We start from the raw sequence: 25,237 nt of genomic DNA, 5'->3' as shown, positions 1-25,237 counted from the left end.
CAGCTGAGGCCAGCGAATTTCCCTATTTGATAAAACAGTAATGACCTCTCTCAGCTCCAAGGAAAAGAAGGAAAAAACCCTTTAGTTCTACCAAGAACAAAATTCTGTCCCAATAAACTCTTATTATTCACTGAAATATCTCCCATCACCCCCCTCTTACTCCAACATATTTTTTTTTCCCAAATTTTTAATTCCCATTAGGTAACATTTCTATCTGGTCCAACATATTCTATCTGGTCACTGCTGCCTAGTGATAGATTTTGTAAACTTTTATACAAAAAGTCATTTTTTAAAAGGTTTATTTTTGAGAGAGACAGAGCATGAGCGAGGGAGGAGCAGAGAGAGAGGGAGACAGGGAATCCGAAGCAGGCTCCAAGGCTCCGAGCTGTCAGCACAGAGCCTGACTCTTGGCTTGAACTCACGAAGTGCGAGATCATGACCTGACCTGAAGCCAGACGCCTAACCAACTGAGCCACCCAGGAGCCTCACAAAAAGTCATTTTAATGATACATACTTGCTAAAGCAATAGACATAACCTGGAGAAAGAACAGCTTGGTATTTTTTTAAAACATGGTCAAAATCTTTTTTTCAATGTTTATTTACTTTGAGAGAGAGTGTGTGTGCATATGCACGTGCATGGGGGAGGGGCAGAGAGAGAGAGGGAGAGAGAGACTCTCAAGCAGGCTCCTCGCTCAGTGCCCAGCCCAAGGTAGGGCTCAATCTCACGACCATGAGATGGTGACCTCAGCCGAAATCAAGAGTCGGATGCTCAACCATCTGAGCCACCCAGGCTCCCCGACCTGATGCTTGTTTTTAATGTCACTTGTAAGTCATTGAGGCCAATATGTTCTAATACCTCCTGTGTGCCAGGCACCGTACCAGGCGCTTTACAAATGGTGTTCCGTCCTCACAGTGACCAAGGAGGTGGCACCACCCATTATCAGTGGGGAAAATGGGGCTTAGATTCACTGGGCAGCGCTTCCTGCGAGGAGTGGCCCACAAACACCCAGCTGCTCGGAGAGCCAGTGCCGGTTATATTTTCGCTAGGGGTGGAGACTGCACCTGGCTTACAGGTATCTCCCAGGGGCTCAGTACCTGGAACACGGCAAGTGCTCGAGAAATATTAAGTGTATGAATATTCCATTCAGAGAAAAAATACAAAGAAAGGTTGCTTTTCTGGTTCTATAGAATGGAAAGCTAATTTCTTCCACTGGGAATGTGCTACCTTTTCACAAGCTAAGTTTAGGTAAGCTAATAATACAATAAAATCGTGATCTTTTCTCCAAATGTTTATTCTCCTCTGATGTTTGCACTATTTATATTTGAGGAGTAACTGGAAAACGTTACCCAGCAGTGGCAGTGACTGAACAATTACCCAAACCAGTGGTTTGAAAAGCACTTTTTAACTTACGAATTTGATGTTGTTGAGCTAGCAATGAAAGTTTGCTCCAAACCTTCCGCTTTCTGGACAAGAACGTACTCCAGATATACTACCACTAGGGATACCTTTTTTTTCCCACGTTCACCACCGCTTCAGAGGTGGAACGGAGAAGAAATTCCCAGACTGTCTAGAACTGTCCACAGCTAGCACTTTCAATTTTGAATTTCTGAATTTTTGGAAAATCTGGATTTTGCTCAGCAATGTGTTTTTCATGTACAACTTCCGTCATTATTTAGCACAAGTGGAAAGTTCTCTCTGTGAACCTTCCCTCCAGATCTAACTAAGGCTGATTCTCGGCAACTAGGAAGCTAAAGCTCCAGGATTCGTGCAGCCCCTGAAGCTTGAGAGCGAAAGACACTTCTTGGTTTGGCTGGGGTGTCACGGAAGAGAAGACAGATGGACTTTGCAGGAGCAGTTGATCTTTCAAGGACCAAATGAGACTTAATTTAAATCTCAACCACGGAATTAAGATAAAGTGAAGATTGTTAGCTTCCTCTGGAAACCAGCCGAGCCCCAAGAGAAACGCACGCGGCCAACGTACCCTTCATCCACCGTTGCTTTAATGATTTCAAAAGAAATTCTCGCTTTTACAAATAATGGTGTTCAACCTACAGAAGAGACTATGGATTTAGCTCACATCGCAGGGTGGGGAAAAGAGGCCCCCAATACGGACTTCCGGGAATCGTAAGTTGGCCCGCTTCTCCCATTCGGCTAGTTCCTGAGGCCCTGAAACTGAGACTTGGATTCTTGACACGTGGCAGAGACACCACATTCTACCTCTCGCCTCATCCCTCCACCTCTTACTTGGCCCCACTTACTTTCAAAGCGAAAACAAATGTTCAGCTGTATGAATCTGCTCCTGAACCAAGTCTGAGATCCTTGGAACCCCTGGCCTGGGGGCGGCGAGCGGAGCCCCGGGGCTTCCCTGTCCTCCGCGCGGCAGCCTGCGGGGACCTTCAGCGGAAACGGGTCACATTTAGCCCCGTCCGTTCCGTTGTGGTCAGCGACTGGGGCCTGGCCGAATCCGGGGACGGCCACCGCGCCATCTAAAAAGTTTATCTGAAGATTCCCATCGTGCTTCTGAAAAAATCTTGCCAGAGCAAGTGAAAACGAAATGGTTAGAAAATACACGTGACGTAAAAAGTTCTTAATATAATTGCTCAAAACTCCTACAAAAATAGCTTTTCCTCCGTTGAAAGCAGTGGAATAAAAAGGTAGGTACATATCCCACCTTTTTAAAGCAATTGCCTTTCCGAAGCACCACCTACCACCTGGCTCCGCAGGGTCACCCCTCCCCCTGGGGAAGGCCCGGAGCCCGAGGGCCGCCGGCGCACGTTTTCCCCTCCCGGCCTCCAGCCACCTTGGGCAGGTCCCGGCCGCACGCCGCCGCCGGCCTGACGTCGCGTCCCCGGGGTGACTTCCGGCAGCCTGCCTTGGCCGCCCCGCTGCTTCCGCCCGGAAGGAAAGCGGGGGTGGGAGGGCGGCCGGCTGGGCCGAGGGCCCGTCCCGCGCAGGCGCGTCCCGTTTGCTCGCTGCGTCCTCGCTTGCTCGCCTAGGAGGCGGCCCCGGGGACGCGGGCCTCGGGCAGCAAGGGCCTCAGGGCCGGCCCGGCTTGTCGCCGGGGCCGAGCATTAGCCTGGCGCCCTGCTTGTCCATGCTGGAGTTGACGGCGTCGGCCTCCTTCTCCTGCTCGGGGACGCAGGTGCAGCCCACGGGCACGGTGACGTACTCCTCGGTGTACACCCAGCGGCCGCCCGCGCAGGCCGAGGTCCGCCGCAGGATGACGGTGGGCATGTACACCGGGGCGCTCCGGAAACGTAGGTCCTCCTCCCCGAAGAGCCCGGTCAGGCAGCCCCTGCACAGGCAGTAGGCCTCGGGCAGGTACTTGGGGTACCTGGCAGGGTCGTAGGAAATTCTGCAGGGAAGAGGGCGCGGGCTCAGTTCGTGCCCTGGGGCAACGGAACACACGACGCGCGCAGAGAGGGCAGCCTCCAAAAGATTTCGGCCTCGGACGGGTAAGCCCGGGGACCACTGGTTACTGGGGCAGGAAGAAAGGTGGGGCCGGCAGTTAATTTGGCAGGCGGTTAGCGTCCACGCGAGACCCCGATCTAACAGGTCAACCGTGTGAGTCCACCGGATGTCAAGCGGTGAAGACAGGGTTTATAGCTACTCTCAGGCCGTTCCTTGACAACGCTCTCAGAGTCTGCGCTAACATACATAGAAAAGGAAAATGTATATATTCACGCTAATGCCTGTACAGGTGACCGGTACACCCACCAGAACCTGAAACAGCCTCTGTGCCTCTGGCCACAACTTCCAGCCCTGAGCTTTAGAGCAGTGGTCCCCAAAGGCCCCAGATCTGCCTCCCCTCCGGCCACCGGGCTCTGCAGCCCCAGGTAGCCTGCCCACACTGGTCTCCTGGAAGGGGCCATCTCTGCAAGGAGCAGACACTGGCCACCCGGGCTCTGACAGAGCCATGGGCCTTTGCTGGAGATACCTGTCCAGAAGGTCACAAGGTAGGCCCTGTGTCCATCTGTCTGTCAGGGTCTGTGTGCCCTCCTCTGTTAAGGGGCCAAAGCCGCACTGGGGAGGGCAGCCTGGCCAGCCCGGAACATTGGGGAAATGAACGCCGGTTTAAATGTGATCATTTCCATCCTCCGCCAAGGCTCCCTACTTTCTGGTCAGACGCCAAGAACCAACGTCAACACCTACAAAACAGCCTGCTGCCACAATGCCAGAGGAGTCTAGGGCTTGGCGGAGTCAGATGGCTCCCTGGGAGGAAAAAAAAAAAAAAAAAAAGCACCTTCAGACAGAACTCTACCCCTCTCCCCCCATCATCCCCTTCAGTGAGCCAAGAGGCCATCTGGTCACTAGTGGGGACCCAGGGCCCCTCCCTAATATCCCCTCACACAGGGGATTGCTATGACCCCAAATTCTCACTTCCATTAATCTCCCCATTGAAAACATGTACAGTCCTCTTATGAATGTTTCTTCCTCTTCTGGAGCCGAGTCTTAGGGACCCTAAACTCTCAGAGTCAGAAGCCATGACTTCTAACCTCTCAAGCCACACGTTCGTAGCCCTACCACATGCCGAGCCCAGGAGGCCCCCCAGTGTGCCGTGCCAAAGGGGCCCATGATCTAAGCTTTTAAAAATGAGGTGTACCCAAAGGTTTTTACAGACAAGAACTCGAGGTGTATATGGTTTCTCATCCGGGTTTTGTTAACACGTGCTCTGAGAGCGGAGTGTGGCTGCACAGGGAGGGACAGTGGCCCGAGCTGGCCCTCACCCTGCAGAGTTTGCACAGCTGTACGTCGTTCAGATGGAAACCCCTCTGGACTGGTTCTCTCATAGGTCCTCGCTGCTAATGACTAAAATTCATCCACAAAGTTAAGAAATTTCCGGTTAAGAAGTATGTTTGGACCATCCAATTAAAGAACGGGCAGTAGGGGGCTTAGGAGAAGTGGGGGCGGGTGAGCGAGTAGTGGGATGTCCAAGAACAGAGCTGAGGGTTTCTTTCGGAAAGGAGCTAAAAGGTGGGCAGACGGGCAGTGCTGGCTGTGAGTGGGGGCGTGGGGGGGTGGAAGCCTGAATGGACTTGAAGCATGGCAGTGCTGGGATCGTTAGACCGATTGGCCAAGAGGCTTCTCCATCGAGAAGCTCGTGTCGGTGAGGCAAGTGTCAACTCTCGGTCAGTGGCTGGATGAGGGTGGGTGGCTCCAGATGTGTCAGGAAAGGACATGGGTTTCTTCTTCTGTTTGGATCCAACATCTTTGGACGTTAGTGGACTGAAGCATGATTGGGTGGGGAAGGGTCTAGAAGCGGTTATCTTCACGCAGCAGCAAGTTTACTCGCCACCAGCTACGTGCCATTTACACAGTCCGAAGGAACTCGGGGAGCCGTGCATCCCAGAGCGCAGAGCGGTGGGTGAGCTGGACGGCACCTGCTGCACGTGGACAGAAAGGAGGCCAGGGCGCCCAGGAACCGGCAGGGTGCCACGGAGCAGGAGGGTGACCGTTACACCAGAGGACCCAGGCCCACCTGCCACTGGAGCCTGCTGAAGCCAAGAGGGACATCTACAGGCACGCGGCCACTGTTTGAATGTGGAGGATGGGGTCAGAGGAGAAGTCAGCAGTGACTCCAAGGCTCCCCTTTGGGGTGCCCAGAAGAACGGGAGCAGCATCACGGGGAGCAAGGGGGCCTCAGACACAGGTGTCCCTGCTGGGGGCTTAGCGCTCGGTCACAGACCCCTTCCGCTTCCCTCTCGAACTACCCGGGCAGAGTCAGGGTGAGAGCTGATAAATCTGTTACCCGCAAACAGGAGCAGGGCAGGGTGGGGCCGTCTGCACAATCAAGTGATCTCCGAGGCCCCGACACTGAAACTACACCGATCTTGTCTATTCATCCTTCCTTCCAACATGAACACAAAGATAGTAGCTGAAAAAGACTTTTTGAGCTTCTTATCACTACTCTTTCCTGAGTTCTGCCATCAGGAGCTTTTGGAACATGGTGAGCTCTCCCCTCGCGAGGACTGATGAAGCTGTCCACCGTAACGTTCCAGCTTTTTCAGCCTCCTCTGTGAAGTCTCATTCCCACCCCTCACTGGGGTACGCGGGTGAGCTATGGGGGTCCGTGTCCAGAAGAGTCCAAGCCCTTTGCTTTGCCTTCAGAGGCCTGCACCACGCGGTCCCCACACCTCTCCAGCCTTCGTGTCTCGTCCCTGGCGCGTCCCAGCCTCCCGTCATCCCCAAGCAGAGTGCCCCCTGCAGGTGCCGCAGCTAAGCGTTTGCTCAATGCCCTCGCCCCCAAACCAGTGTCGACTCAAATCTTACCATATCAGGGTCCAATTCAAATCATTAAAAGTTTTCCAATTCCCTTAGTCAGTTAACCTCTTTATGCCCCACATCCTCCTAACACTGGGTGCCCGTGAGATAGAGCTACACTTTCTCTACGCCTTCCCCTGGGAGGGAGGAGCCGGGGCCTTATTTCTACTCATCCTTGTGGCCTAGCATGAGAATAAGAGTTCGGTGGCTGGTGAGCTGGTGACAGTGGGTCTGGACCACACAGCTTCCTGTCCTTCATACCCTGAAGTCCATATGAGACCGTAACTTAAAGTTCAAAGGAAAAGGAATTTGTACCGTCTCCAGTCACCTTCAGCATTCAGTCAACACCTGAGTGCCAGTGACGTTTCGGACAGTGAGGATGTAGGTGAAACACATATCTACTGTACGTCCGGGGAGACAAATGCACACACACTTAGAGGGTGTATCCAGCCATGGCAGCGGGGGAGGCTTCCCAGCAAAGGTGGTTCCTGGGTGGATTCGTCCAGATGAAGAGGGGAGAAAGGGTAGTTAGGGCACAGGGCAGAGCCTACAGTGGAGGGACTAAGTCGGTGTTAGGAACCACGGCCTAGACGGGGAACTATAAGATGGGCTGGAGCCATCTATGGAGCCTGGGTCATTAAGAGGCCTCCAATTCACGGCCAAATTTGGATTGGACCCTGAAGGCAATGGGGAGGATGTTAAAAAGGTAAGTGATCCAATCAGATGGGATTTCAGACAGATCTTTCAGACTACAGGGTAGGAGATGGTCTGGATTCCTTGAGAGAGACACTGGCTGAAGGTGGAGATTTTTAAATTATTAGCATATAGTTAATGGTTAAGTAAGATCATTCAGGGGAGTGTATGGAGAGACAAAATGAAAGATAGGGAAAACCACATTTTTTTTAGTTGTATGATTTTTTTTTCAGTTTTTCAAAATTTTTTTACATTTATTTTTTTTAATTTATATCCAAGTTAGTGTATAGTGCAACAATGATTTCAGGAATAGACTCCTTAAGGCCCCTTACCCCTTTAGCCCATCCCCACTCTCACAACCCTCTGTTTGTTCTCCATATTTAAGAGTCTCTTATGTTTTGTCCCCCTCCCTGTTTTTACATTATTTTTGCTTCCCTTCCCTGTGTTGATCTGTTCTGTGTCTTAAAGTCCTCATATGAGTGAAGTCATATGATATGTGTCTTTCTCTGACTAATTTCGCTTAGCATAATACCCTCTAGTTCCATCCACATAGTTGCAAATGGCAAGATTTCATTCTTTTTGATTGCCAAGTAGGGGAAAGCCAACTTTTAAGGGAGAAGATGTCTCATTGTCGAGATTGCCAGAATCAGGAGTGGCATTCCCCGAGCCAAGGAAGGCAGATGCTTTAGAGGGGCTGGTCAAAAACTGGAGTTGATTGGGATGGTTTACTGGAAATACAGGGACAGAGGAACACGTGAAATGGCACCGTGAGGATATGACCAACAACATACAGAATGTGGGAAACTCAGCACATGTTTGTTCCGAGAGGGAAAGGGAGGAACCCAAAAGAGCATTGAGTAGAGTGACCTAAGCCCCGGGCATGGGGTGTCGCTGACCTGCTTTACGCCTGCTGTCTCGGTGCAGTCGTGAGTCGAGCAGCCTTCTACTTGCAGTGTCTCCTTTTGGATGAAATATTATGGCTGCTTAAAAAACTTATCCAACCCAAACTGAGGGACATTCAACAAAACAACTGACCACACTCTTCAATGTCACAAGAGACAAAGACCTGAGGGACTGTTGCAGGCTGAAGGCCACTAAAGGGTCCGGACCACCAGAGGCAACGTGTGAGCCTGGGTTAGATCCTGGAGCAGAAAGGGGGTATTGGTGGGCTGCCCTGAATAAGGTCTCCAGATTATAGTACTGTTATCAATGCATGTTTCCTGCTCTTGATAATTCTGCTGAGTTATGATGCTGACGTTTGGGGAATCTGGGTAAAGGGTACATGGGAATTCTTTGTACTGATTTCACAAATGTTTTTTGTTAGTTTGAAACTATTTCAAAACACAGACTTAAATAATATAACAGAAAAAATACAGAGAAAAAATTTTTAAGTTTAAAAATACTTATAACTGAGGAATTTTGACCTGACTGAATATTAGAAGATATCAGGGAAGTATTAACTTCCAGTGTGTTAATGGTACTGTGTGGTTTTATTTAACAGAGTCCTTATCTTTTCGAGATACACATGAAATACATGATTGTTCACACACACACACACACACACACACACACACACACACACACAAATAGTGCTAAATGCTTGTGAAGTTACACAGTGCCCTGGGAATTTGCCAAATGGAAGGTCTGTAGTGATTATTAATTCGGCAGAATTTTTAAGCTCCCAAGTGGGCACTGGGAGAGGGTACGGCCCCTCCATGAATGCTCAAGCCAGCCCCCCAAAGCAACACAAAGCCCACAGACCACCCTGAACGTGCGGGTGGCTCAAGGCTACTGCGCCAGGGAAGTCCGAGGTGGCTTTAGAGAACAAGGAGGGCTGAGTTGGAACGAGGGAGGGGGAGGAAGTGCTGAGCAACCCACCCCCAGGGCAGGAAAGCAGGAGACCAGGTGGGTGGGAATCTGCGAGCAGGTCAGGTCGCTGCAGCTGGAGTGCATGCCTAACTGTGCAGGGGGTGAAGATTTAATAAGAAATGTGACGGGTACAGGAGCCTTGAAGATCAGAGCAAAAAGTCTGATTTTACTTTCCAGACCACCAGAAGCCACACAAGGACCCGAAGCACGTAGAGACATGATCAGTGGATGTTTAGAGAGATCATTCTGATAGTGGCATAGACCCAAGTCCAGGACAAAATCAAGGCTGGGGCAGCCTCTTCAGACTCAGTTTCCTCCTCTGGAATGCTCGTGTGACCTGGGGGCATCAAACATCCCTTTCGATTCCAAACAACTGGGATTTGTCTTTCTCTGCACCATAGCGCGCACGTACCAACCCATGTACCAACCCATGTACCGTCTGTTAATGACGGGAGAACTGACATTCACCTGATGGCTGTGATGGTCAGACGGCTCATCTGACAAAATATCTACCCCCCCCCTACCGGGCAAGTCCCCCCAGACTGAAATTTCCACTGTCACAGTAACACCTCTGCGCTAAGGCATTGTGACAGAGACATCTGCCTGCCCCCGCCTCTGCCTGGTAAGTGGGACACAAAACATAGTAAGAAGGCGTAAGCACTGATGGTTTTCAAATCGTGGTTTTATGACCAGGAGGTTTCTCTTAAAGTAGAAATTAGCTACCAAAGGAGGGGATACGATGCATATCGCACCCCTGACACCCAGTATTGTAGGTATCGACGCCAGCAAGCACCGTGGAAGACAAAAAGCTCAAGACAGACACATTGTGAAGGACACTGGTTGGGGGAGGGAAAAGAGGTCAGGAGAAAAGGTCTGGAAGCCTCAGATGGCCAGGGGACAGACACGAAGCCAAAACCTGTCACCCCAACCTCCTGCCTCGAGACTCTGAGGAAATTATCAGCTTGGAGTGCTTCCTGGTTAAGGAAAGCCGCCACAAAAACAAGACAGAAGAAACTCCAACAGGGATCCTCTTCTCTTACCAAACATGGAAATGCAATCCAGCAAGAACCCCGCACGGCTGTCTTGCCTCCTCGTAGGCAATAATTCTTTTGTCTTCACATTTTCTGCATGCTGCTCCGTGGAAGCTTGGCACGGGAACATACTTGAAACAAATCAAGTTTTCCCCTCTGACGGATCCAAAAGTGTCCCTGGGGCCACGTGTGAAGCTTGGCTTGAGCGAATGACAGCTGGCCCAGCTTAATCCAAGAACAAAGGACAAGTCCTCCAGGGATGATTAGAGGTGATTGAAACTGAGCTTGGAGAGGAATGTAAGTGGCAGAGGGGACAGAAAAGAGCACTGCCCCTGGGACCCTGAACTCGGTAGGAAACAATTCGAAGCGGTTCCACGAGGACTGCCACCGGGAGAACAATGAGTACATTCTAGCAGACAGAACCACAGCCACGCGCTGCGCTCTATCTGATGCCCAAGTATAGCCGTGGGATTTACTGGCACAAACCGGCCGGCACGGCTCACCTTCCCGCTTTGCGAGACATAGACTTATTTTGATCTCAAAACAGCAGAGGCTCAGTATGATTGCTTCACAGCCATTCCAAGACCCCAAACCCAGGTACAAAGTGGGAGAAAATGCCTTCTCCAGTTCAGACTGGAGACCCACAAGGGCTGAAAAGGCGTAAGTGCAAACGAAATTGCCTCAGGGGTCATGGTTTGCCAGATCGTAAGGTCAATGAGTTCAGCTCAATAGACTTTTTTAAGGGCGGGATGGAGTCAATAGAGACTTGAACCTAAAATTTCAGCCCAATTTAGTTACCGACGAGTGACATTGGGCAAGTCATGGCCCCTGCCTGGTTCTTTGTGGTCGAGTGGATGGGTCTGATCCGGGCTACTTCCCCGAGCTTCTTGATGGCAGGACTATTAATGTGTTATTTTTTATCAATGTCTTCTGCTTAGAAAGGACACCCGTAATCCATGGAGTTTCTGAGATAGCAGAGAATTCCCCAAATTAATCTGGAAAGTCAGTGCAGTTCTAAGCAAAATCCCAGTAGATTTTTCTTAGAACTTGACAAGCTGATCCTAAAATTCGTAGAAAGAGAAAAAGTCCAAGAATACTCTAGACAATTTTGAAGAAGAAGGAGGGGGACTCGCTCTACCAGATATCAAGACCTTCTGAAACCACGGTCATACAAAGACATCTGGCAGCCCTCAGGGAAAGCTGAGGATAAGCAACTTCCCTTCCTGAGAGCTAAGATTCCTCTGAAAAATACCCGTCTTTCTGCCCGGGAGATGCGCAATAAAGAGAAGGCAGAAGCAAGAATTTCCAAACCGTGGTTTTCGGACCACCTGCATAAGAACCATGTGGGAGTCTGTTCAAAACACAGATTCTCACACTTGACCCTTGAGTCAGGAGCTCCACATGCCGAGAAGCTGCCCAAGTGACTCGTCTTGCTCACTTGAAGTGGGGACACCGACCGTCAGCAAAGTCAGCAACATCCCCGGGAGGTGGTTAGCCATACGTAGATTGACTGCGTTGATGGCAAACAACCGGATGATTGCCTTTTCCCAAATTTCATGATCCCACCAGTTGCAGGAGTCTAATGCAGAAGGTCACTGTTCACCCAACAAGCAGTTGGCATTGTAGAGGATGGTGTGCAGGTCTCACTTGCACTTCGCCGGAGACACACAAAAGAGCTTCCGGAACCAGTGATCACTGTTCCCCCACCCCAGAGATCTGCAGTTCACGGCCCCGGCGTGGGGCCGGGGTGTTGGTAGTTTTTTAAAGCCCCCTAGATAATTCCAGAATGCAGCCCTGGCAGAGGCCATTACGTCTCCAGGTCTAAGAGAGATAATGAGTCACTGAGATGGGGTTTGTGTAACCTTCCAACCTTGCCGTTTCCCTTTGGAACCAGCCCCACAGCCGGGAGGGGGTGGTTATGAGACCATGGGGGAAAGAATGGTGCGTGACAAGGCCCGGAGCTGCTACGGGGGGGGGGGGGGGGGGGGGGCTCTGTTCGCCCGCCAGGGAGTAGCCGGGGTCATGAGGACCACAGATTCCCTCCACTGGAAAGCTGTGGCCAGCAGCCTGAGTTGCACCCCCGCCTCCATTCCCCGAGGCCTGAGAGGGCCAAGATCTTCAACGCATGCTGCCAAGGAACTCTGGAAAATGCTCTTCTGGCCCCTCCAGGGAAACATCAGTTGTGCATTTCTCCTGAAAGAGGACATGGAAAAAATGGGCCTGGGAGAGCAAAGTCTGACCTGGCACCTGATGCCGGCAGAGCCCCAGCGGGCTTCACCTGGCCCTCTTCGCCGGCCAAGGAGAGTTAGGGGTCAGCCCTGCCCCTGTGTGGGGACTGAGGTTAACTTCGCTGTGATCCTGAACTTGGCATCGGGGTCGGCCCTGAAGCCGAGCCAGCGAGGCAGGCTCCAGAACTGACCCGGCTCTCCTGCCAACCGGGCTGCTGGGAACCTGGAAGGGCTCCGCCTGTCCGTCTTCTCCCTTTATTCGAGGAGGAAACTGAGGCACCCACAGGGCGAGGGGCTTGTCCAAAGTCTTCTGCTCACCTAGCTCAGCCCCGCGCGCTGCCTGCCGGCACAGGCCAGCTGCAGCTGCGCGAGTCTGCTCTGCAGAGGGGAGAGGAGGGGGGTAGTCGGTAAACTAAATCTACAACCAGAAAATCCATTGACGCCACGTCAAATCTGCTCATCCGGGCGATCAGGGAAGCCTGGAGAGACAGTGATGGCTTGGAAAAGAATGTGGAAGACAATTTAGAGAAAAAGCTTTCCCAGAGGAAGGGGGAGAAAGGGAAATCAGAATGAGGGCCAGAACTGCTCAAAGGGTTTCATTCTTTTGTCACGGCAGATGCCACACATTCAGTGCAGCTGGGAAATATCTCTTCAAAGGAAAAACATAGCTCATGCCCACGGGGTGGCTTAACTATCTGCAGAATTTGGGTTCAAAGCCATCTTTGATGTGTCCGTCCTCGGGGCAGGCGAAGCTCCTGCGTGCAGAAGGGTGGCGCCCACCTTGATCTGAAACGAACCAGCTGTTGCCATTCACTGGTTACGAGGAATAATTTACATCAAAACACTAGCTTAGACTCTATTTAATTCTGGAAGAGTCCTCAAGTAGATCACTCTCTTTGACCTCATTAATTTGGTGAGCAGGGTACTGTCCTTCAAAATCTTCATGTGTCATTTCTGGAAGACAGACACGGTAAGGAATTTCACTTCGTGGTATGTGTGTTCCTTCCAGGACTTGGCTCAATGTTTCTGTTGGTATTAACGGTACAGACATTTTATTCAGGTGAGGAAATTTGGAAGAGGTGACGATGGGATGAAATATTATCATCATCCCTGGCTGCTCTCAGAATGCCAGAGCAAAGCCCGGGCAGTTGAAGAAAATAACTATCAAAGCAAAACCACGAGCGCATCTATTTTCAGAAAGAGAGACTTTAATCCCATGACAATGCTCCGTGACAATGCTCTTATTTTTACCCTGGGAAGCAGTGATAGGTGCAGTAGAGCCTGCAGTATTGAGTAGCTCGGAGAAAAAAAATCTACGCGGTGCTGAGGCGAATCAAAGGTCACTTATCCATAAAGAGCTTTTTGGGGGGCAAACACCAACATTTCTTCAACGAGGCGCTGCGGCTCCTTCTCTACAGCACGGGGCTTGCTGAGCAGGGCACCCCCTCCCCCCGCCGCCTTGCCCGCTGTGATGGAGACCCCCCCACCGGGCAGGAGGGGGGGCGCGGCTCTTGCTCTGTCCCCCCTCCTCCCCGGCCCTTCCCCGGCCCTTCCCGTCGTGCGCCGAGCGGCACCCGTGCGGACGCACCACGTACAGCTACCCCTCGGAGGCAGACAGGCTTTTCTAGTTGGTTCTTAAGCCATTCGAATAACCGGAAGATTTGCAGCAAAAGTGAACTTGTTGAGGGGAAACGTTACGACCGAGTAACTGGGGGAACAGGATGCCCCCAGTTCCAAAGATCGCCCGGGACAGGCCTCCCCAAGAAGCCAGGTCCCGGGCGCGGGAGACGGCGGGTCGGCGCGGCGCCGCCCCCTGTCGGTCACGGTGGGCGCGGCGGCACCGCCGAGGTCCCGGGCCGTGGCCCCCCCCTCCCCGTGGGGACCCTCTTAGTGCCGGGACACAGACGTGCGAGTGCCCCGGGGGAGAGGGGCATTTGAGAGAAAGATGACATCTTAAAAGGGGGCTGAGGGCAGCGGGGATAACTTCAACATCACACCCCCAACTTTTCTTTCTCTAGTTAACGTTCATTCCTTTCGCGCTTGTAAAAGCGACACGACGAGGGGAAAGTGGTGTGAAAGGCGGTGCCGGGTGCAGGCAGGGGGCCAGCGGCGGGGACTGCGCTCCGAGCACCGCCCGGGCTCGCCAGGATTTGGGGTGGACGCCAGCGCTTCTGCCGTGGCCGCCCCGGGAGACGGGACGGTTGGGGTCAGCTGGCCCGACGGCCTGCAGCGGGGGAGGCGAAAATACGCTTCCCGTTCCAACCTTTCCCGACGAAAATCCTTCCCAAGTGCGCCATTGCTAAACATCCGACGATCGCCCGACCGGAACGTGAAGGTCGTCCCGGAAATGGGCATCGCCGGTCTGGCCCAGGGGACGGTGGTCACCTCGCCCGACCCACGCGTGAGCTGGAAGCTGTTGCTGCTGCCGTGCCCCTCTTCCTGAAAGTCACCTGCTGAAAGTTCTGGAACCAGGGAGTGGGGCCAACTCGGGTTCTGCACGGGCACGGGAAAATACCAGCCTAGCCCCTCTGGCGCGGGTGCGGGTGCCGTCGGACTCTCCTTCGGCTGTTCCCCCACCCCCACGGCCCCTGCCACCCGCGGGAAGGATCTGCCCCCTGGGGGTCTCACCGCGTCTTCCAGCTCCAGGGTGGTGGCTGCCTCTGTCTTTCTTTTTCTTTCTTTTTTTTAAATATTTATTTATTTTTGAGAGAGAGAGAGAGAGAGAGAGAGAGAGAGAGAGAGAGACAGAGCATGAACGGGGGAGGGGCAGAGAGAGAGAGGGAGACACAGAATCTGAAGCAGGCTCCGGGCTCCGAGCTGTCGGCACAGAGCCCGACGCGGGGCTCGAACCCACAAACCGGGAGATCATGACCTGCAGCTTAACAGACTGAACCACCTAGGCGCCCCATGTGGGCTGTTTCTAAGTCACTCGCTCCCCCAACCCCCCCCCCCCCTCCGCGCAGTGTCCTGTTCTCTTCTTTCCTACTCCCCCTGTTTCTTCTTTCCGTTTCTTCCTTGCCCTTCCTCTGATCCTGGAGTTATTGTCAAATAAATTTAGGTGCAGTCTCTTAAATTCCCAGGAGGAAAAGAGTTATATAGAAAAGTAGTAAAGCTTAAAATTAAATTGTTGTGCATGACTCCTATCCTAGAGAAAAGCTATCTTTAGACCACGACCCCAAATTGAAAAATATAAACAACTTAAAAATTATTTCGAGTATCCGTGGGTGTTTATCTTTGAGGTTTCAACGTAAATGAGTGATGTGTACCTTAAACCTTAATAAACCTCAATGTTCTTCCAATATATTTCTTACTATGTCAATTTGGCTTTGAAAAAAGCTTAATGAGCAATTACATGGATTTTATTTTTGGCATTTTGTTTCTAAAGCTTAAGAGAAACAAACATGATGCCACAAAGTAAATGAGAAGATATTTTTATATTCTGGAAGTTGAATGCTGCTTTTCTTACTAGCATACTGATGGGAAGCATGGGCTGAATGGAATCAGAGGTCCGGGTTAGGCCCTGGCTCTACCATTTAATGCCTGTCCCCTGGGCCGATTTCATGCCCTGTCCAGGCCTGGGTCCTCAGACGTAGCACAGCCCGGCTGTGGGGGCACCAGGGGTCCATCGGATCTTCGGGGCCTCCTCTGGAAGCCCTACGGCCTGTCAGGGCAGTTCTTTCCAGACCAGTGCTCTCCCCACATCGAAGGCCGTTGTTACCTGCTGAATTTTGTTTCTTCACTATCTGCTTTTTCCTCACAGTTGGAGAATTTCCCTTTCTTCTCTCAATTTAAAAATTAAGATGTTTTTGAAATAAAAAATACATGCACATGGCAGAAAATTCGAAGGTAACAAAGGAGTGAAAAGTAGGAGTCCTTCCTACTCTCTGTCCCCAGTTTCCAGGCTCCCCCCCCAAAAGGCACCATGATGACCAGGCTCCAAAGGGGCCCCCGTGTGTGTGTGTGTGTGTGTGTACATTTTCAAGTACCACTTTATATGTGCATATGTTATGTAACAGCTTGTCTTCTAGCACACAAACGCAGGCAGCCTGCCGTCCTCACTGCACTGCACGTTGCCATATCCGCCTGTGTGCAGTGATGGGCTGCTCGCCTCAGGCGGGTGTGCAGCCACCCTGTTCCTCTCTCTGGCTGTTTTTACGGCATTTTGTCCAACTAGTTGCCTTTTGGGGGATGTTGGGATGGAACTCCTGGGTCGAATTTGAAATGTGGATAGCTAATACCCGCTTGTCCCGATTCATATCCTCGGCGGTGTGAGAATGCCTTCCCCCGCCTTGCCGAGAGAGCCTGACGGGCACCCCCAAAAGAAATAAAGTTTTCTCAGCATTGTTTTAATATGTATTTCACTTACGGTGCCTGAAATTGGGCATCTCTTGGTGTTCCACACGACTGCCATTCGATCCTCCTTCCCCAGGAACCAGCCACAGCTTCTGTTCCTTGTTTCAGCACACATTTTTGTCACTGGTTTACAGGAACTTTTTAGGAAAGGAGCCCTTTGGGACGTGGGTTACGTCTCCCAGTTTGCCTCTGTATCTCTCTAACTTTATTTTACTTTTTGTTTGCCAAGAAGAAATGGCATATAATTGTGTAACTGAATTTATCGGTCTTGTCTTTTACGGCTTTGGGGGTCTGTGAGCTACTCTCTAACGCTCCACTCCAAGGCTGTAAATATAACTGACCGTGTTTTTTACGTGTTTGTGGTTGTACTTTTACATTTAAATCTTTGAATCATTCGGAATTTATTTGTACACGGAAGTGAGATAGAACCGTGTTTTTCCCAGCTGGTCACTCAGTTGTCCCAACACCATTTGTGGGATGATCCATCCCCGCTGAAAGTAAAAAGCCACCTTATAATCCAGATTTCTGTTTTAAATTCTACCGTATCCACCCAAGTGGTCCTTTCTGTGCCTTTCAATACCTCTGACCGATGGTCCGTTTCCCGTCCATCCTCCTCAAGAGTTCTGTTTCTAGCCTTAAATGCCACTTCCAATCCCAAGCTCACGGCTGCACGGGGAGCGCACTCTTCCCCCAGGTTACACCGGCACCACGACACCACGAGGAAACCGATCCTATCCTTCCACACGCCTTCTACACGCAAGAGCTTTGGAGCTTCCCGTGCACTGCTTCTCCCAGGCTTCCCAGGGACTCAGGAGGCAGCGGGAAGTGGTCGGAGGCCAGGAGGGCAGAGCCGGCTCCCGGCGGGAGAAGGCCGGGCCTGCGTCAGCACCCAGCAACGTGCAGTCCTGACCAGTGCCCATCCCTCGAAGACTGTCCTTCCTTCCGAGGGGGAGAGCCTCCGTTTGCTCCCCGGGGGAGCAACTGCGTCACCGTCGCTAACAGTAAGACAAGTAACGCAGATGATGCCACCAGCCACCTGACGCAGACGTAACCCCCCCGCTCCCCGGCTCCGCACAGCACAAAGGCTCCACGGGCAGACCCGGGCGGCCTAGGCCAGGACCGCTCCATGCCGTGTGTTGCTCTTGTCCGTGACCTCCCTTAGCCATTCCCTCCTCCCTGCGGCTCCTGGATCTTTCCTAGGGGACACGGGTGTCAGTCCCCAGGAAAGGTAGTAAGGACGACTCAATTTAACGTACTCTGCAGAATTCTAGGGCTGACAGCGCCTGACCCGTGCTCCAGCCCCGATCTCTCCTTTGGCCTGCCACCTGCGGGCCACGTGGTCATTCACGCATCTGCTCCTCTCGGGCACATAAAACTCAATGGGCCTAGTGCTGAGTTTACTTCCTTCCAAAAAATGCTCCTCATTCACTTTTTCCATTTTGGTTAAATACCATCAACAGTCCAAGCCAGCAATGTGGGGCGTGCCCAACAAGAGGTCTTGAAAAATCACTGCTGTGTGTTACGCTTCTGCCTTTCGGCCCGCAGCCTAGTCTGGGAGGCATCTATTTGCCAGGAGAGATTAGAATTCATTGTAGAAAAATGCAGAGGTAGCACTTCTGTCTGGAAAAGCCAAGCTGTTGTTTTGAGAGATCTTCCAAGTTTCTTTAATGCTATTTAGCATATCAAAGGTATAACATGAGGTTGGAGGAAGAAGGATGATATAAAAGTCCACCCTTTTGGGCTGCGGGAATGGCGGGAAGAAAGAGGGAAAGCAAGGGAATGAAGCCACCATAATGAATGGTTCAACATGTGTGTCCTGAGGGCGTCAGGTGAATGAAGAGATGATGAAGGCAGGAGGTGGGGTTCTGGGCCCACCGTCCATGGTGGGAGGGAGCTCAGCCACAAGGGAACTCGGTTCTTTGCCCAGTAGCCAGGAGAAGGTAGGCCCACTGACCAGCAGGTGGAGGCTTGGAGAGGCCTAGCTTGGTTTCAGACAAAATCATTACATTTTCTCTGCACATCTTTTTTTTTTTTTTTTTTTTTAAGGTTTCTTATTTATTTTTGAGAGAGAGTGTGAGCAGGGGAGGGCAGAGTGAGAGGGGGACAAAGGACCTGAAGTGGGCCAGACAGCAGAGAGCCCGATGTGGGGCTTGAACTCACCAACCACGAGATCATGACTCGAGCCAAAGTCGGACGTTCAACCGACTGAGCCACCCAGGCACCCCTCATCTATCTATCTATCTATCTATCTATCTATCTTTATTTATTTAGAGAGGGGGGTTGGGGCAGAGAAAGAGAGAGGGGGAGAGAGGGGATTCCAAGCAGTCTCTACTCTGTCAGCATGGAGCCTGGTGGGGGCTCCATCCCATGAACCCCGAGACCGTGACCTGAGCCGAAATCAAGAGCCGGATGCTTAACCGGTGGGGCCACCCAGGCGCGTCTCTCTGCACATCCTAAGAGCTGTGTGGACTAGAGCCTGGAGGCATTACACTAGTTCTACCCTTTCCTTCCCCCTCACTCCCACGTGTGATCAGCGTCCATCAGATCCTGCCACTTTCACTTCTGTAAGTAGTATCTTTCTAATGGATCCCAGTCTCCCTTTCTCCGCTGCCACCGCCGGAGTTCAAACCCTAACTGCCTTTTGCCGGAAGTACTGCGCTGCTGCGTTAGTCGGGCGTCTCCCCCTCCCATCCCTCCCTCATCAGGGAGGGCTTCCCAAAACACAAAGCCGTCACACGACCTCCCCGATCGATCGAAACACACCCTACGGGATGCACTTCGGCCTGGCGGCCTTGCTCCTAAGGCCGAACCCAGCTCCCGCTCCCTCTGCAGCCACTGCCGGCCACGCACAAGCACACCCGCCCTCGCGCTTCTTCAGGCTCTTCCCCCTTCCCATCAGCCACTGCTTCCGTCGGGACCACCCTTGTCCTCGCTCTTTCACTGAGGCCTCTTCCACGTGTGGCAGTGTCCGGCTGGCCGTGAGCCCCTCGACGGCGACGACAGTCCGCCGAAACAGCGGGGAAGAGGACAGTCGTAAGTGCGCGCTGGACACGCTCCGGCCTCACTACTCCCTGCTCAGGCCCCAGGGCACCGCGGCCCGCCTCGCGCGCTGCGCCTTTCTTCCGACATGACCCCTCTACCGGGCCAATCTCGGGATCACGGCCACTCCCCGGCATCCATGTCCAACGCCACTTCGATCGCCCGCACCACTCGACACTGTCCCACTCTGTGGCTTTCACGTCAAGTCACGTGCTGCCTTGCACGGCGGTCTCTTTCCCAATTAGCCCCACTCCTCCCTTAGACTACACTCTCAGAGGATGGGCCCCTGACGGTTCAACGCTCAGCAGCGCCCGGACCGCCACGGGCACTCCAGAGTTGTCTGTGGCCCGCCACGCCAGGTCTTCCACGCAAGCGCCTGCCGTACAGAGCGCTGGAAAACTTAATGAAGAACCACGTGGCTCGGTCCTCCGCGTAGCCCATCGACCTACGCACCCGGCCAAGAACAGGTACTCCAGAAACATCGGTTCCACACCCTATAGCGAAACGGTAAAGAGCGGGAAGCAGGTTTCCTCCCAGGGAGGCGACAGGGCTTCTGTGGGCACGAACCGCTCCCCACCCAGGTTCTGCACCTGCTCCGCCCCTCCCCCCCCTCCCCCACCTGCCCTTCGTCGCCCCGTCCGCCCCGCCCCGGACCCACCTAGCGCCCTCCGCCCCACCCGCCGCCTCCCGCCGGCCCCGCCCCGCCCCACCTGCCCGCCTCCCGCGCGCCCCGCTCGCCCCGCCCCTCTCGCCACCCCGCTCGCTTTGCCCTCGCCCCGCCCGCCCCGCCCCGCGCCGCCCCACCTGCCCGGTCCCGCCCCGCCCGGGCCCCGCCGCTCACCTGTAGGCCCACGGCGACACGCTGCGCAGGTTGGTGGGCGGCCGGAAGCGCCGGTCGCCGGGCCTGCCCCCTGCCGGGCAGCTCGCGTTGCGCGCCTGCTCGCGCGGCCCCAGCTGCAGCGTGTGGTGGAAGGCGCCCAGCACGCCGGCCGCCAGCCGCCCGTACAGCTGCTCCAGGAGCTCCTCGGGCCGCTCGGCGCAGCCCCGCGGCCGCGCCGGGCGTCTGCTCGCCCTCAGGGCGCCCGCCGCCCGGCCCGGCGCCAGCGCCAGCAGAACGCCGACCGCCAGCATCCAGACCTGCGAGACAGGCCGCCGCTCAGCGCCCGCGCCCCGCCGCGGTCTGGGAGCCGGTGGGCGCCCCCGCCCCCCGCCCCCCCCTCCCGCCCCCCGCCCCCGTCGCGCCGCGGCCCGTGCGGCCCGCCCGGAGGATGGGTGCTGACCAGACGGGCCCCCGAGCGCCGCCCCCGCCCGCCCGCCGCCCCAGGGGGCCCCGGGGCCCCGCCCAGCGCCGGCCCGCGCGCCCCGGGCCGCCGCCGCCGCCGCCGCCCCGGGCCGGGGGCCGCGCGGGGGGCGGCTGCGGGGTGCGCGTGTGCGTGTGCCTGCCGGGCTGCTGCGCGCTGGGCTGCGAGTGCCTCTGACGGCCGCCCGCGCCGCTTACCCCCGCGCGCGCCATCCCCCCGCGGCGGCGACGACCTCGACGCTCCGCTCGCCGCGCCCGGCCGGCCCGCGACGCCGCCGCCCGCCGCCCTCAGACTCACGCCCCCACACCCTCGTCATCCGCCCGCCTCCCTCCCGCGGGGGCCGCGCGGCCGAGGAGGGGCCGGCGCGGGGGGTCCGGGGTGCGGGCCGCCCCCCCCCCCGCCCCGAACCGGACTGGGCGGCGGGAAGTCCCCCTCGGGCGTCTCCTCCCCCGCGTCGGCAGGCGCGCGGGGACGGGCGGGCGGCACGAGGTCGAAGGACCGGGGACCGCGGCGGGGACTGGCGCGCGCTCGCCCCCGCCGGACTGCGCGAGCCCGCGAGCCCGGGACCCCCCCACCCCCCCCCGCCCCCGGCCCCGGCCCCGGCCGTCTGGAGGACGGCGGCGCCGACTCGCACCGGGCGACTGTCGCGGCTCCCGAGGCCCGGGACGTGTGCTGCGCGGCGGCCGGGGAGGAGGGGCCGGGGTGGCCGGCCCGGCCGAAGGAGGCCCGCAAGGAAGGACCCGGCCTGCAAGCCCCCGCGCCTCGAAAGTGGGTTAGGGGAGAAAGGTTGCGGCGCAGGGCGAAAGGATTCTTCCCGCAATGAAAGCTCTCCGAGGACAGAACGGACCGTCTGGAAAAGGAATGAGCCGAAACCTAGAAGGATTCTCCTCTTGAGGACGACTTCCTCTTCCGAGACTCCGTAGTTCTAAGAAATAACTATGCTAGCGATCAAAAAATCTCCTTTTCACAGGGTGGGAGGCCGTACTGCCTTTCCCGTCAGCACTCATGAAACGAACCTTCTGTGCCTCTTCCAGCAACTCTAAAATCAAAGCACTAAATCTGTAACCCAACTTGTATGTTTACATCTGTGAGTGGGCATCCCCTGGTCTGTTACGCTGTTGCCGAATTCCTGCTCCGTGATACCTGTACGTGCACGTGGTCTTGTAAAATAAGCCTAATATTCTGTGAGTAAATGAAAACAAAAGTATTTAAATGCGGGCACTAGATACCCCAAGAACACAAGAAAACCTGCTCACTTGTTCATTCTACAAAAGGATGCTTTTTGGGTGGCAGGCTAATGGGTCAATGGCCGTTTTACAGAAGTCCTTCGCAAATGAAAACAGAGTGTAGAAAAGAGGTAGTTGATGGCTCCCTGAAGGGGTTGAAGCTCTGGTATTTGACTACCCTGGTTGTCTGCGGGATAATTTGTCCACTTGATTAAACTACGTTTCAGTTATGCTGTGTAGAAAAACAACCCTTTTACATGCCTTGAACATTGTGTAACCGAAGAGTTTCGGAATTACTGCCAAGAATCCCACCGAAGTCTCCGTTTTAAGCAATTTAAGCCATTTACAGCCCTTGGTGAGTAAACATTTGAGGTTATAAAACACTTTGTTTTCGGACTGGCAGATAAAGTGTCCGTGTTCTCTGTTACCTTTTCTGGTAAAATGGGAATAAAGATCTGTACTCAAATGCTGCTTATTTTGTATTTGATAAAAACTGTGGGAGTCCTGTAGGAGAGAGCGAGAGAGACCATCATCACAATAGTTTCCTGGAAACGCTCACTGTGTCTCATCACGACATCCTTTCGTGCGCAAGGTGACACAACTTAATTGTGCCAGACTGTTAATTCTGTGTATTGTTCAATAAAATGCCTTCTATTCTTTGATAACATGTCAACCTCTCTTCTCCTCCCTTGACTACTTCGGAATGAGAAAATATTTACTTCCCAACTGTTTCACCTGAAAACACTCACCTGCTCGATAGAACATAAAACCCATCTTTGTGAGACTAGACAGAGTTGAGAGAATCGAGCCACAGGTGCGAAGTGTTTCGTCCGGTATTTCGTCGTCGCCCTCACGTGTGTGTGTATGCACGTGTGAGATAAACATGTTAATTAAATCCAGGGGCGCCCGGGTGGCTCAGTGGGCCAAGCCTGCGACTTCGGCTCGGGTCACGACCTTGCAGTTCCCGAGTTTGAGCCCCGCGTTGGACTCTGTTGCTGACAGCTCGGAGCCTGGGGCCCGCTTCAGATTCTGTGTCCCCCCCGCTCACACGGTTTCTCTCTCTCAAAAGTAAACATTAAAAACAAAACTAAAAACAACAACAAAAAGGCTATGATCTTCCTGTGGCGTGCCGGGACTCTGTGTTGCACCATGAGGAAGCCAGTCTTAAAAAAAAATTTCCTTTTAATCCAAATTTAAGAAAAGTGAGAAAAAGACAACAAAATGCTCAAAACCGAGTTCCTCACGTTCCCTTAAAAATTAATGCCTCTCTGGTGCTCTTTACTGAAGATGTCACCTTCCTTCTAGTCACGGATGATTTCAAGTCATTTTCAGCTCCTGCCTCTTACCCCTCGTTCACTCAGCCACTCCAGCACCAGCCACAACTTCCAAGAGACCCGAGCTGTTGGGAAAAACTTGTAGGCACCATGATTCCAAAAGCCAGCGTGAGGCCGGCCGCGTCCATGCTTAGCTTCGTGGGTTGCTGACGTACCTACCTCCCCAGGCTTTCTTCCCTCCTTCAAAGGACTGTCACATTTTCCCACCGGTTCTCTTTATTGCCGCCACCTTCTCGGTTACCCCTGGATCTACCGGGACTTCTGCTCATCATTCCTGGCACCTCTGACATCCACACAGTTGATTCCAAATGCCTACCTTCAGTCCGATGATCTTTTCTCCCGTTATCTCTCAACTGTCGTATTGTCCTACTCCAGGTATCATCATTACCGATAACTGTACCACATGCCAACGTATGGTCTCAAATACCTACTCCTTGACACTCACTTCCTTTCTCCACTCCTGTAATTCGTTCATCTCATCAGGTCCTGTATCTACCCTCTACCTACCTACCTCCTACCACTTTTCTACTAAGCATCCCATTCTTGAGACCTTCCCTCCTTGTCTAGAGTTCACGGTTCAGCACTGCTACCACACCGTTGCAAACACGATCCCTTGCCCCTTTTTTCCTCTTAATATTTGCTCACAATCCCAACTCCATGGAAACCCTACAACTTGGTTGACTAGACTCAATTCTAATTTCTGATCACAAATCCCAGATTAGCATTCAACACACACATGTATTACATTTTACCAGTCCTATTCCCTTTTACTAAGATCACTCACATTTCCTCTCAAATCTCTACTACCCACGTCCCTCCTCACCAAATGTTGCACACACACAGGTGAGACCTACTCTACCACCAAATATACTGACCTACTTGCATTCACTTTCATATATCCTGCCCTCTCCTGATACATTTCATAAACCCTTGACCCCAGTTCCCACTCTATCAACCATCTAATTTGCTTCCTTTTATAACAAAATGTTCTGAGCTGTCTTTATTTTCTGGCTCCAAAACCGCACTTCCCATTTTCTGCTCAACTTACTCCAGTTGGGTATTTATCTCCAATGCTTCACTGCGATAAGTTTTAACAAGGTTGAAATGATACAATAATTGTCAGTCAATTGTGTTTATCCAATTATTAGATTTTTTTGCACCCTTTTACATACTTGAGCACTGCCTTAGTCCTTATTCCTTTGGATTGATGTTTATAGATCTTTTTCCATCTTTTCACTTTCAACCTATCTGAGGCCTTATATTTAAAATGTGTCTCTTGTGGGGCGCCTGGGTGGCTTAGTTAAGCATCGGACTTTGGCTCAGGTCATGATCTTGAGGTTCATGAGCCCAAGTCCTGCGTTGGGCTCTGTGCTGACAGCTCAGAGCCTAGAGCCTGCTTCAGATTCTCCCTTCCTCGCTCTCTGCCCCTCCCCCACTCACACTGTCTCTCTCTCTCTCTCTCTCTCAAAAATAAATAAAACATTAAAAAATAAAATAAAATGTGTCTCTTGTAAGTAACATGTAGTTGGGTCTTTTAAAAAATGTTTTAAAAAAAGTATTTACTTAGGGAGAGAGAGAGAGAGAACAAGAAGGGGAGAAACAGAGAGAATCTCAAGCAGGCTCTGCACTGATTTGGGGCTCGAACTCATGAACCATGAGATCTGTGACCTGAGACAAAATCAAGAGTTAGATGCTTAATCGACTGGGCCACCCAGGCACCCCAGGGCCTTATTTTTTACTCCGGTCTGATAAGCTTTGTCATTTAATTGGAAAGTGTAATCTTACATTTACTGTATTTAATAATGTAACAATTACTAGTATAATTAGCATTTACTAATTATATAATTATTAACAAAATTGGGTTTACTTTTTTGTAATTACTAATATTGTGTAAATTCTAA

At 52.9% G+C, this 25,237-nt stretch overlaps 1 protein-coding gene across 2 annotated transcripts; it reads right to left on the bottom strand.

The window, feature by feature from the left end:
* Positions 1-1,982: 1,982 nt before the first annotated feature.
* Positions 1,983-21,546, bottom strand: IL17D (interleukin 17D). Of its 2 annotated transcripts, XR_006214623.1 has the most exons (4): positions 21,411-21,462; positions 20,317-20,612; positions 2,802-3,356; positions 1,983-2,531 (listed from the first exon to the last, which is right to left on the bottom strand). XR_006214623.1 is itself a non-coding variant. In XM_042978083.1 (3 exons), the coding sequence occupies exons 2-3, from the start codon at positions 20,604-20,606 to the stop codon at positions 3,038-3,040; spliced, it is 609 nt and encodes a 202-aa protein (XP_042834017.1). In that variant the 5' UTR covers positions 20,607-20,612; positions 21,411-21,546; the 3' UTR covers positions 1,983-3,037. The 2 variants fall into 2 exon arrangements, 1 of the variants encoding a protein (XP_042834017.1); XM_042978083.1 differs by having other exon boundaries at positions 1,983-3,356; positions 21,411-21,546.
* Positions 21,547-25,237: the final 3,691 nt, after the last annotated feature.

This window comes from Panthera tigris, chromosome A1 (assembly GCF_018350195.1).
Source record: "Panthera tigris isolate Pti1 chromosome A1, P.tigris_Pti1_mat1.1, whole genome shotgun sequence".
In the NCBI taxonomy this organism is placed as follows: domain Eukaryota; kingdom Metazoa; phylum Chordata; class Mammalia; order Carnivora; family Felidae; genus Panthera; species Panthera tigris.
Note: the sequence above shows the minus strand (reverse complement) of the source record. Positions and strands in the feature narration are given on the sequence as shown.